Here is a 12756-nt window from a genome sequence, read left to right on the forward strand (position 1 = left end):
AAAAGGATTCCCATATTCTCCAATGCATTAAAAAAACATGGACCAAACACTTCCACTAAAAGTAAAAAATTAAATAATAATAATAATTCCCATTTCCATTATTTTACTTTTCCTATCATGCCTTCTCTTTTTTTTCTCTTTCTAATCATAACCCATTTCCATTCAACAATAATTCAGTTGACTTTCAACTAAAATATTATCCCAGGCCGCAGAACAAGCAGGACATCAACATATGAAATGCACATATTGTCAACGCAAAGAAGAAAATAAATACATCCCAGCCCGTTCCACTAATCGGTTTATCGATGAACGTTCTTATAATAATTACATGAGACGAGATTTAAACTCGTGACTCTTAAGGTCGAGAAGCTGCTCGATCGATCATGGTTGATTTTTGTTTTTAGTTTCATAGCTACAAGGAAGGATTGAGGAAATGGGACATTTTTTAAGGAAATGATTTGATTAATTATGTACGACTATAATAAGGCTATAAATTTATATGTACCAAGTCAATTGTCGTTGCTGGAGATCGACTCGGGAAGTTTGAACGTCGGAGGCTTGTCAACGCCCCGTCGAGAGTACTCTCTCCATCGTCGAGCAGCAGCTGCAGCTCGCTTTGCCCGTTCGTTCGTTTCCTCTTCTGCATCAATGTAAAGCTAGTTATAGATTTAAACAGGGGAATTATATGTCGATTAACATATCGATATTGATATTTCAATAAACCGAACGTTCATCCAATGTCGAGCATTTCAGTTTATTGAGATATCGATATCGACATGTTATAAATTATTTAACACGTTGATTCGACATTAATATATAATGAAGATTACTTATCAATGGTTACCTGAATTTCTTTGATCTTTAGGGCTGCTCCCCCAAAGATTGCTCCAATATGAATCATCGCCATCGGAACTCTTCTTCTTCGTCATCCTCACTTTTGCTTGTTCCTGCAAAAGAACAAGGTCTATAAAGCTCCAGATATTACAAACAGAAATTATGAGCCAAAGAATCATGTGCTCGTCGTCGGCGTAAAACCCACCAAGACTTTTGATTGCCGCTTTTCCCATCGAGAACTTGCCTGCAACATTAGTAGCCACTTTTAATAGCAATAAAGGAAGAGATTTGAACTTCCGACCTCAAAAAAAAGAGTACGTATCAATTGCAGTTGAGGCAAGGAAGTTCAAGTCTAGTACTGTAACAGCTCAAGTTTCATCTATATCTACCGTTGTAATAGCTCGAGCCCACTACTAGCAAATATTGTCCTTTTTAGGCTTACCCTTCTAGATTTTCCCTCAAGGTTTTAACACCCGTCTACTGTGGAGAGGGTCTAGCCTACTCCGACCAGTGCCCTGCACCATACGGACTCTGATACTATTTGTAACAACTCAAGTTCACCGCTAACAATATATTGTCTCTTAGGTGTGGAAACTTCCCCCTAATAGACGCATTTTAAAACCTTTTGAAGGGAAGCACAGCTAACTATGAGTTTGGGCTACCATTGCAAATATTGTCCTCTTTGGGCTTACCCTTTTGGGCTTTCCCTCAAGGTTTTAAAATGCGTTTACTATGGAGAGGGTCTAGCCCTACTCCGATCAGTGTCCCACACCGTTTGGTAACTGGCTCTGATACTATTTGTAACAGCTCAAGCTCACCGCTAGCAGATATTGTCTTTTAGGTGTGGAAACTTCCCCTAATAGACGCTCTTTAAAACCTTGAAGGGAAGCACAACTAGCGGTGAGTTTGGGCTGTTACAACCACTACGAGAGAGGTTTAAAGAACAGGGATTTAAAATGTTCATACCAGTCTAAAAACATCTACAGCTGATGATCCCATTCCAGAGAGCATAAACGCAACCTGGCCATAAACATTACAATTAGAAATCTTGATTTCTATGAAGAAGAAACGAGCATTAATCCTTCCTCTAGAAACTGCACATTACTTGACGGAGAATCAAACTTAAAAGTTGAAAATGAGAGGAAGGAATTGATGATTTGTTCAAACTTTCAATTCAAGAACAGTCCAATTATATATTAAGAATCTAGGACAAACAAAGATATGAATATTGCTCTTCATTACATACATTCACTCTTTCGACCCGACGCATTTCATCTTCGAGCAGAGATAACTGTGCAGCTGAAGTCCAATGGATGCAATCGACTGGACTGGCAAGAGATGAGAAAATAATAATCAATAGTACCATCAGGTAGATTTATAGCCATGAATATGAAAAATCGGTACTCAAATTAGCTTGACGAATGCCCGATAAAAGAACTCGTGCTAAGAACGACGAACATCGAGGAAATAAATTGGTCAAAGCATATGATCTCGAGCATAGTTTTCAACAATCAGTTTCTAAGCCAAATTATAACATGAATGCTTGTAATCATCATAAATCTAATAAAAAGTTCTAACAATTCCCAAGCTATGAACAGCAAGATTTGGTGAATGAAAACATTCAGTTCAGATTCAATCATCATTAAGTGAACTTACCAACTATCAATTGCTTCTTGAACTCGTTGTTGATTCCCGCACTGGTTGTACACACGAGCTCGTCCGAAATCTTCTTCAATCCCGAAGACGTCTGGGGCCACATTGGCACAACTTTTGCAGCCTGGAAGTAAGTTAAGCATAAAGAAATGACAACGGATAAATCATTGCAACTTCAAGACACATAACCGTTAGTTTGGAATAAATTTTGAAAAAAAGTGGAATGAAAGCACTTTTCACTAATGGGAAGAAGCACTAGAGAACATCGTATTAGGAACAACGATCCTCCACAATCGTACAATATTATCCACTTTGAGCTTTTAGTTTCCCAAAAAGACTCGTACCAATGAAGATAGTATTCCTTACTTATTAACCCAAGATCTTTCTCTTGATTAGCCAATGTGGGACTCCACTCCTAACAATCCTCTCTTCGAACTAAATACACCATAAAACCTCCCCTTAAGTCTATGGGGCCCTCGAACAGCCTCCCCCTTAATCGAGGCTGACTCCTTCTTTGGAAACCTCAACAAAGTACATACTTTGTTCGACACTCGAGTCACTTTTGACTCCTTTAAAGCTCACAACTTCTTTGTTCGACACTTGAAGATTCTATTGACATAGCTAAGTTAAGGACATGACTCCGATACCATGTTGAAATCACGAACCTCCACAATAGTATAATATTATCCACTTCGAGCATTCTATTGACATGACTAAGTTAGGGATATGACAATGATACCATGTTAGGAATCACGGACCTCCACAATGGTATGATATTGTCCACTTCGAGCATAAACTCTCGTGGATTTACTTTTGGTTTCTCCAAAATGACTCATACCAATGGAGATAGTATTCCTTACCTACCTATAAACACATGATCTTTCCCTTAATCATCCCACGTGGACTCCTCTCCCATCAATCTTCAACTCATCAAGCAGACAAAACTCTCACATACCTATACAGCTGAATTCATCAACAAACGCAAGATCCTTTGTGCTTGAATCATCGAAAAAAGGGTTGATTGCAGTCAAAGCATATCCATGAATTTCATCATAAACCATCCGCTGAACTGGATCACTAAGCACCTGCAATGAAGCATTTTATAAGACAAATGTCGGGAAACAATAGATCATCGGAATTCTTCATAGCTCGATTCGAGAAGCCCTACCTCATAGACTTCATTAATGAACATACAGAAATTGGTGGTATCTGGATCATCGCCACTCAAGTCTGGATGGCACTCTTTCATGCAATTATAATACGCCTTCTTGATCTGTTCCGGGCTCGCATCTGGAAGCTATAAACGACAAATAGAACCATAATTTAAGACTTCAACACCTGAACGCAATCCAGATCGAAATCGAACGGCTTACCAGTCCCAAAACAGCATAATAATCATCGGCAACGGCCTCCGTTGATGCCGAATCCCTTGCTGTGACCTTCAAACTGCCGCAGCTCCGTCTCCCAGCGCCGCGGGCAATCGCGCCGCAAGGACCGCTAGGCTTAGAAAAGGAGCGCCATGGGCTTAGAAGAATCGGAGGTTGGAGTTTGATGGCGTCTGTGCAAACGGGAGAGAGCAACTGAGCCATTGGAGAGTAAGGTACTTGAAAATGGAGCGAAAAATTGAAGAGGAATCAGGGGAAGAGCGGGGGGTAAAAATGGAAAGGAAATGGAGTTTATGTGGGGGCGTTGAGGAGATATTTGGAAATTCTGAGGAGGAAGAAAATTTGACGTGGAAGGGTTGGTGATGACGTGGCGAATTTTCAGCCACTCGAGTCCAATGAGTGTGGACCAAAATAGATAAATCTAGTGGGAGAAGAGGCGGGAGTGTACATTACGCAGAAGCAAAGCACGTGTCGGCTTGTGGATTATTATTGTCTCACGTGCTAGGGTGCCGTCTGGAATTGTCGAGCACAACGCTAGAGACTACTCTTTTGTCCCAAAATCCGATTTTCAAATTATTAGCAAATATGATAATTATTTTATAGGTTAACTTATAAGTTTATTTTAAATTCTTGTGTTTTTGGGCAATAAATGAAAATAAGCTAATATAACTTTCAAATTTATTTTGTATAATCAATTTAAAAATTATTAATTAGTTCTCCAAATTTTTAATTTTATATCTAATATTTTCATGATAGGTTAGAATTTTTTAAATTAAAGAATTTATACTTAATTTATTGTTTATCAAATTATTTATAAACATATAGCCAGATTTATTATTTAGATTCAAGTTAGAATTGTATTATATTTATAAATTTTGCTTATTTTATACCATATTTACTATTATTTTGAGCCCAACCTAAATACATGAATTTATAGAAAAATATAGATTAAATTTATTTATTTGCCAAGATTTACCTAATAAATACATGTAACTATCGAGCAAATAATATAAATAATAATTGAATTAGTTAATCATCTTGTACCAGTATTCACCGATCTCGTTGTGAAAGACCAGTTACTAACTGATTTATGGGTCCAAGGAGGTGATTTATGGGTCCAAGGAGGATGAGAGCCCAATCCGAGAGAACGAAAAGAACAAAGAGATAAATTAATATAGCTTGTTTGGAAAGCACATTCGTATTGCATATCAAACATCTTATACTCACTTGATATCGAAGACACCTGCCATGCCCTTAGCCTATCCTATCTAAGAAAACGAAATCATAAGGATAATATTAAACTTTATAAATTCTTAGCAATTTTAACCCTCCAATAAATCATCAACCATTTTAAAAACATATTTATGATATGATATATATATATATATATATATATATATATATGATTTTGCCAATTAAAAAGTAAAATTTGTAGTAAATTTATTTAATTGTTAATTTGTTAGAATTTTTGCACCAAATTTTAGATTATTGAAATTAGTAATTCCATGAAAAAAAATATTTCACTATTTTCCACTCAAATCAATAGCAGAATAATAAACTAAATGAAACCGAAATCTAAATTAAATCTATATGTAATTAAATAAAATAAATATACTACTTTAACTATAAAAAAAAAAAAAAAAAAAAAAAAAAAAAAAAAAAAAAAAAAAAAAAAAAAAAAAAAAAAAAAAAAAAAAAANNNNAAAAAAAAAAAAAAAAAAAAAAAAAAAGAATAGTTCGTAAATCTAATTGAGGCTGTGCTCAATCACATTAATTTTATGAAAATCTTTAGATTAAAAAGATATAAAGAAATTGGAAATACAAGATTTAAATCCAACAATGAAAACAAAGCTAAATAATGATAGTTTAAAATCCAGCACTTATGAATGGAACAAATCAAGAACTCACCTTTTTGTGACAAAATAAAAACCAGGTAGATTGATAGCTTAATTCTCAGGTCACAAAGGATATAACTAATCAAACATATGACTAACAGAGTTCTCCAAATTTATCCTAAAAATCTCCATTAAATCCCAGAAACATTCAAAGGAAACAAAACAAAGAGCTTCAGTCAGGCTTACAAAACCACAAAATTTTATAACTCTTAGACTATTTGCTGTGACTTGTTAAGAATCACACCCTCATATTTCACCTGGAACCACTTCATGGCATCCTCCTTTGTGACTCTGTGCTGGATCCCGACACGAGACTTGCACCTCCTGCGACGTCCAACACGGTATCCTGGTCGCTCCAAGACCACAAAGAAATCCATACCATAGATACCAGTGGATGGATCGTACCTGAAATGTCATTGTAGCATACATAAACACAAGATTGGTAACAACGAAACTTCATACATAGTGATGCTATACTCATCATTGCAAGATCACGTAGACCCCTACTCCTCAACATCCTCCGAAAAATTTCGATCTCCAAAGCCACGAAAGATCGATTTACACGTTTGGCATGAATTCATTCAGAACAAGGTAAGGACTTCCTTCCCTACTCATTATTCCAAATACCCAGAAAATTTCTAACCCTGGCCTATAGAGATATCGATAACATCGTTCACAACGGGTCGGGAGATCTCCCCAAGCCAGAACCCGGTAGGGATTTGCAATCCCAGTCTCTTCTTCAACAATAGAACCGATCACCTCATTTCAATTAACATACACCTCATTTCAATTAATGTTTCATTTCAAGTTAACCACATTCATACACAACACATAACAGAATCGCTTCAGTCGACCCAACTGAGGACCAAGCAGTAAGTTTCATTGAAATTTAGGCTCATAACATAAGGGATATTAAGATAAATAATGGCTTACTTGATCCCAAGATCAATGTGCTCCTGAATACCAAAGCCAAAGCAACCAGTGTCACTGAAGTTCCTGCGAAGCAACTCGTACTCCTTAACCTTCAGTCCACTTTCCAAAAGCTGCATCGCCTTGTCGCCTCTAACGGTGACATAGCAAGCAATCTTCTCATTACGTCTGATTCCAAACGATCGTACAGTGTATCTCGCTATTGACCACAAGAACAAGAGAATCGAAAATAAAAAACACGAGAAATAACATGGCCTATCAGATCCAATATCAAGCTATGACTATCAGAAGATAACATCAGTTTCAATTCTACGAATGGATTGAAGAGGTTCGATACTAAATTTCTCGTTGTTTATAGATTTTCTTATTTTCCTACGGACCACTCCAGAATCGAAGTCATGAGACTTCAAGGTGAGAGAAAAACTTGTACCTTTGGAGAACACGGGGCTCTGGCCGCTGAGTTGCTCAAGCACCTGAGCAAAAGGAATCGTTAATGGCGGAAACAGAAGTGAGAAGCGATCAAAAGGAAGAAAGAAAATGCACGGAACAAAGTAATACCTTAGCAGCTCTGGTGAGCCGATCTCCACTCTCACCGACTGAGATATTGAGGACGAGTTTCTGCACCTTAATATCCCTCATGGGGTTCGACAACTTCTTCTCCGAAGCCTGCGCCATATGAACAAACGAAAAGGATTAAGGAGCAGGAAGAAAAAATTGGCTATAGAAGCTTTCAGTATCTAGAGCGAAAATAAACACCATTGGAGTCTTCAGGCGGGCTGCTGCGGCTGGGGTGTTGCTGTTGCTGATGCTGCTACTCAATCCAAGGGAGGGGGCGAAGAAACCCTAATATGGGATGAAGTAGCCGAAGCTAGGGTTTCAAATCGGCCAAGTTAATGGGCTTTAGATATGGGCCTCTAAATTGTTGGGTTATGGGCCTGAAATTAAAATTTTGTTGCATTGGCCCAACACCTCCAACTTAATTTCAAACATTTTCTTTTCCGTTTTTCGTTCGAGAACTTATTCTCCACCAGGGGTGCCGACAAAATCGAAATAACCGAGAAACTGAATTGAAACTTAGTTAAAAATAAATAAATAAATAAATAATTGCTTTATTTTCAAAACCAACTCAAAATTTTGAAAAAATAAAATATATAGTTTTAGACTTAATTTTATTATTGAATTTGATTTAAATTTAAGTATTTTTTAAACTACAAAAATCTTATAAAAAAACTTTATGGTTCGTGTGGATTTATTTTCTAAATTTTTAAAAGTGTCTAACAAATAAATAAAAAATTAATTTTGTACAATGTTAAATGAATTTTTTAATTAATACATGGTCATATATAAATTTTAATTTAAATTTTGTGTTTAATGAAACACTAAATTAAAAATAAAAAAAAAACTTTAAAAAATGAATAGTGGCGAACTTATTGCATTCGTAAGCGCAGTGAAATTCATGTTCTTTTGATAGGCTGAAGTGAAATTTTAGGTAAGTTTTCGGCGACAGGATTGTAATTGTCTTTTAATCTCAACAATAGTTTTGCTGAAAATTGATTCGACTCTGAAAGTTGATTCAGCTTATTCTGTTCTATATAGAATGAGGGGAGGGAAGCCGATATGAGTCGAGAATGTGGCTACTTATAATTCTTTGATAGCGGATGGAACTAGGAACTGCTAATTAAAATTGTTCCTCGATCTAATGCAAACTGATAAAGTAGGAGAGGATTAATTAAACTCGTAGACTATATGAAAAGGAAAGGTTTTTGGCATATTACTCTAAATGCATAATCTCATTAATGAAAGGAAGAATATTGAGGATGATAGGTCTAAGAATATTAAAAAATCCAACCATAGAAAAAAATTGCACACATTTATATCATTTATATGTATTTAAAACAAGCAATGACTCTAAGAATATTCAGAAAATAGGATTTATATAATTCATTTTTTAATAGAACTCTATAGTAATTATAAATTTAGTTTTTTTTTTTTTTTAAATGAAAAGTAACGTGATCTCAATGAAGAAGACAAATGATAGCGATGGAAAACTATAAACAAATAAAAGGAAAATAAATAAAAGAAGAGGAGAAAGTGAATAAATAAACCCGTAGAGGTGCCCTAAAAGAAAACAATATTCTACCTTCATTGATGATCCATCGTCTTCAATAACCTTCTTTTTCGTGTAGTCTATGAGTTGATCCTCTCCTCTCCTACTTACTTTACTATATCAACTCTTCTGCAGATGGAAATGGAAATGGAAAGATTATAGCAGCACAATATTCTAAATGAGACCTTAGGATTCACCCACCAATCATGATCACTTTGGCTTTGTTCATACACCATACGCTCCCGTCTGTTGGATGATGGAAGTCCCACATCGGTTAATTTAGGAAATGATCATGAGTTTATAAGTGAGTAATACTAACTTCATTTGTATGAGGTCTTTTCGGGAAGCCCAAAGGAAAGTCACTAGAGCTTATGCTCAAAGTGGACAATATCATACCATGGTGGAGAGTCGTGTTCGTCTAACATGGTATCCGAGTCATGCCCTAAACTTAGTCGTGCCAATAGAATGGTAAATCCTCAAATATCGAACAAAGAACTCCAAAAGATTCCAAAGGAGGCGCACTTTGTTCGAGGGGAGGTGTTGGATGATGGAAGTAAAAACGGCCTTTTTGGGGAAGCCCAAATCAAAGCCACGAGACTTTTATGCTCAAAGTGGACAATATCACACCATGGTGGAGAGTCGTGTTCGTCTAACACCGTCCACACATTGCCGCCGACCAAGCTGACATGCTACACATTGCCGCCGCCATTCACCCAACCATCGCCCACACCCAACAAGCTCAACAAAGCCGTTTGAGAACCCCTCCGGCTATGATCATCTGGCATTCACCGGAATCCTAACAGAAACGGTCAAATATTGTTTGAAAACATTACATAAACACACTGAAAATGATCGGCGCTGGGTTTAGAATATTGTGCAGACTGTTTATGTAAGAACTTTCCATTTTCATATACTCTATGATTCACTTCTGATTCTCTCCTACTTCATCAACTTGTTTATGGCAAATCAGCTCTCCTCACTTGTTCATTTACACTGACGTTGTCAACTGCTAAATAAGACAACATGAAACTGATGTTAATTAATAACAATTAATTCACTAACAAAGAGAGATTAAACTAAACGTAATTGCGTTAAGCTCCCATTAACCCAAAGATCGTAAATGACAGCTCCCTCTATAAAATGTTGGCTCCATCAGGCTGTAAAAGACACACAAATTTAAGCAGCTCTGTCTCGTTCTTTTGAGTTCATACAACTCTTGTTTGTTCTTTGTTTTCTTTTTTGAAGATGGCATTTTTACAGCTTGTTGCATGTTTATTTTTCTTCTTCGCCAACGTTTTGGCACTCGTTGATCCCATCCGTTTTAATGCTACTGTATCATTAGACGGATCGGGGGACTTCAAAAGCATTAGTGAAGCAATAGCAGCCGCTCCAAACAACTCCAATACACGATTTTACATTCGTGTAACTCCCGGCATTTACCGTGGACATCTTGAAATTCCACCGGCCAAGAAATTCATTGCTTTGATTGGCGATAATGCACTCACAACCATTATCGTCGACAATAGAAGCCACGGCACTGGATTCAAGACTTCTGAATCTACAACTTTAGGTAATTACTCGTGTCCTATACTCTAATGTAAGAAGTGATTGAGTTGAGTAGTTGCTCATATAAAATTATTGAAGCCATGTCACAGATAATTTTTCCTTTTAAATTAGGCTTTCTTTTCAACTGTAGTTTGTATAATAATATGGTTTAAATCTTGACTACTTTCTTTGTTCTTATTTGATGCAGTGGTCAACGGTGACAATTTTATGGCCCAACATTTAAGCTTTGAGAATTCTGCAGAACCTCAAAACGGCCAAGCAGTTGCTGTTCTTGACTACGCAAAACACACCGTTTATTACGATTGCAAATTTCTAAGTTTTCAAGATACCCTGTATTCAAAAGGAGAATTCCAATTCTTTAGGGAGTGCGACATCTACGGAACGGTAGACTTCATTTTTGGAAATGGACTTGCTGTGTTTCAAGACTGTAACATATATGCTCGGTTACCGATGGATGAAATCACAGTCACTGCACAGTCCAAAGAACAATCGATGTCCCAAAGCGGCTTCTCCTTTCAGAACTGTACCGTCACAGTTTCGCCAGAAATAACAGCCAATAAGACTAACGTAAAAATCTATCTTGGTCGACCATGGAGAGAATATTCAACTGTTGTGTTCATGGAGTCATTTTTGGATGACAACGTGCAACCGCAAGGATGGATATCGTGGGGAGGGGTACCAATAAACAACCTCTTTTATGCTGAGTTCAATAATCGAGGTCCTGGTGCTGACACAACACACCGAGTTAATTGGCCAACTTTTCATGTACTCGATAAACTGTTAGCGAAAAACTTTACCGTAGAAAATTTTATCAACGGGTCAGATTGGTTGCCCGAAACACATGTACCCTTTAGAACTGGACTTGATGGTTAATGAAATTGGCTTGGTTGGGTATGTTTTTATCAATACAAAACTCTTAATTGATCTAAACGAGTAGACTATAACGTACATAAGTGGGTTAAAAATAATGTTTACTGTCACTGCACAATTTAACCAAACCAACTATATCATAAATAAATTGGTATTAGTTCCATGTTTTGGCCGTAAACCACAAAAATTGTTTTCTAACTTAATTTTTCTCTTTATTTTAAATATTTTTTTGAACCGATTAAAAAATCAAATTTATTATATTTTTATGTAAGTAAGAACGGATATGTTTTCTTTTTCTTTCTTTCCTTGAATATTTAATTATGATTTTGATGTAATATGCATTTAAAAAACTTACAATGATTTTTGTATTCAATTATAATTATACAAAAATATTATTTAATTAAAGAAAATATTTATGGCTACCATTGATATATGGAAAATAATAACAGACAATTTTTTAATTTATTAAAATTTCGGTTATGAATTGATATATGGAAGGAATCCTGTATCTTTAACTGATTTCCAAATAAAGTTTAGGAATTCATTGGTTATAAATTCCTACCATTTCTAAATATGATTATTGTCAAAGATGAAGAACATGTCTTCTTCCCTCTCGCTTCTGGGTGCTTTTATCATTCTTTTGTTATCCATTTTCAACCCCTCTATGTTCGTCATGGCAGAAGAGAATAGAAGCAACATCGATAAGTTTGTCCATGATACTTGCAACAGATTTCCAGATAACGAACTGTATAAGCTTTGCATTTCTGAGATTGATTCAGATCCTCGGGAAGATTTGAAGTCAAATTTGACAGGTTTTCTAACTATATTCGTGAATCGTACCATCAACAATTTCAATGACAATCTTGTGTTCCTTCAAAAAGAGATAAAGTCAGGAAAGCTAGATGCTGAAACAAAATTGATGTATAACAAGTGTTCGGAATCTTTTGGAATGGGATACACTGATTTGCAAGAGTCAATGCACATATTATTGACCCAACCAGGTACAAACGTGTATGATTTACCGACGATGAGTGTTGATAAACATGTAGGCGTGTGTTTCGATGATTTCGAAGATGACCCTATTCCACCAGAGTGGAAGTCTCGTTACAACCGTTCATGGAATTTAGTGTCTCTCATTTTAGGAACGTCTAATCTCATTAAATGTAATCGTGAAGCTTCATGTATCCCTTGATTATTACTTGTGTTCTTATTCAAAATAAAAGTTTGTGTGATTGAGTATATATATTATTTTCTATATATTTTGAATATCAATTAAAGGTTTTAAACATTTTATTAATGATTTGATCATAAAAATTTCAAAATTAAACATATTTGACGGTAGCAACCGTGACAATTTAAAAAATTTCATTAGCCAGATATAAAACGTGCTAAAAAAACATTATTGATTCTAACCCAACAATCTCCAAACCTTAAAGTTCGCGAATTTTGTCTCTTTTGACATGTTATGCATAGCGGCCAGCCTCAAAATTTTAAAACACGTCTGCTAGGAGGAAAC

At 35.9% G+C, this 12756-nt stretch overlaps 3 protein-coding genes across 5 annotated transcripts; 1 reads left to right on the plus strand and 2 right to left on the minus strand.

The window, feature by feature from the left end:
* Nucleotides 1-177: 177 nt before the first annotated feature.
* On the minus strand, nucleotides 178-4149 carry LOC111811180 (chaperone protein dnaJ C76, chloroplastic). Of its 2 annotated transcripts, XM_023697933.1 has the most exons (10): nucleotides 3861-4076; nucleotides 3656-3784; nucleotides 3443-3572; nucleotides 2491-2611; nucleotides 2081-2162; nucleotides 1801-1854; nucleotides 1040-1078; nucleotides 845-947; nucleotides 506-640; nucleotides 178-412 (listed from the first exon to the last, which is right to left on the minus strand). In XM_023697933.1, the coding sequence occupies exons 1-9, from the start codon at nucleotides 4074-4076 to the stop codon at nucleotides 510-512; spliced, it is 1005 nt and encodes a 334-aa protein (XP_023553701.1). In that variant the 3' UTR covers nucleotides 178-412; nucleotides 506-509. The 2 variants fall into 2 exon arrangements, with proteins under 2 accessions (XP_023553701.1, XP_023553700.1); XM_023697932.1 differs by lacking the exon at nucleotides 178-412 and having other exon boundaries at nucleotides 442-640; nucleotides 3861-4149.
* A 1632-nt stretch (nucleotides 4150-5781) lies between these two features.
* On the minus strand, nucleotides 5782-7563 carry LOC111776479 (60S ribosomal protein L11). 2 transcript variants are annotated; one of them, XM_023655931.1, is made up of 5 exons: nucleotides 7454-7563; nucleotides 7256-7363; nucleotides 7128-7170; nucleotides 6701-6896; nucleotides 5782-6172 (listed from the first exon to the last, which is right to left on the minus strand). In XM_023655931.1, exons 1-5 carry the CDS (start codon nucleotides 7454-7456, stop codon nucleotides 5977-5979), a joined length of 546 nt encoding a protein of 181 aa, XP_023511699.1. In that variant the 5' UTR covers nucleotides 7457-7563; the 3' UTR covers nucleotides 5782-5976. The 2 variants fall into 2 exon arrangements, with proteins under 2 accessions (XP_023511699.1, XP_023511698.1); XM_023655930.1 differs by lacking the exon at nucleotides 7454-7563 and having other exon boundaries at nucleotides 7256-7372.
* A 2486-nt stretch (nucleotides 7564-10049) lies between these two features.
* On the plus strand, nucleotides 10050-11243 carry LOC111776460 (probable pectinesterase/pectinesterase inhibitor 7). Its single transcript, XM_023655896.1, has 2 exons — nucleotides 10050-10374; nucleotides 10558-11243. The coding sequence occupies exons 1-2, from the start codon at nucleotides 10050-10052 to the stop codon at nucleotides 11241-11243; spliced, it is 1011 nt and encodes a 336-aa protein (XP_023511664.1).
* The last annotated feature ends 1513 nt before the right edge of the window (nucleotides 11244-12756 follow it).

The sequence above is a fragment of the Cucurbita pepo genome, chromosome LG15 (genome assembly GCF_002806865.2).
Source record: "Cucurbita pepo subsp. pepo cultivar mu-cu-16 chromosome LG15, ASM280686v2, whole genome shotgun sequence".
Taxonomy (NCBI): Eukaryota; Viridiplantae; Streptophyta; class Magnoliopsida; order Cucurbitales; family Cucurbitaceae; genus Cucurbita; species Cucurbita pepo.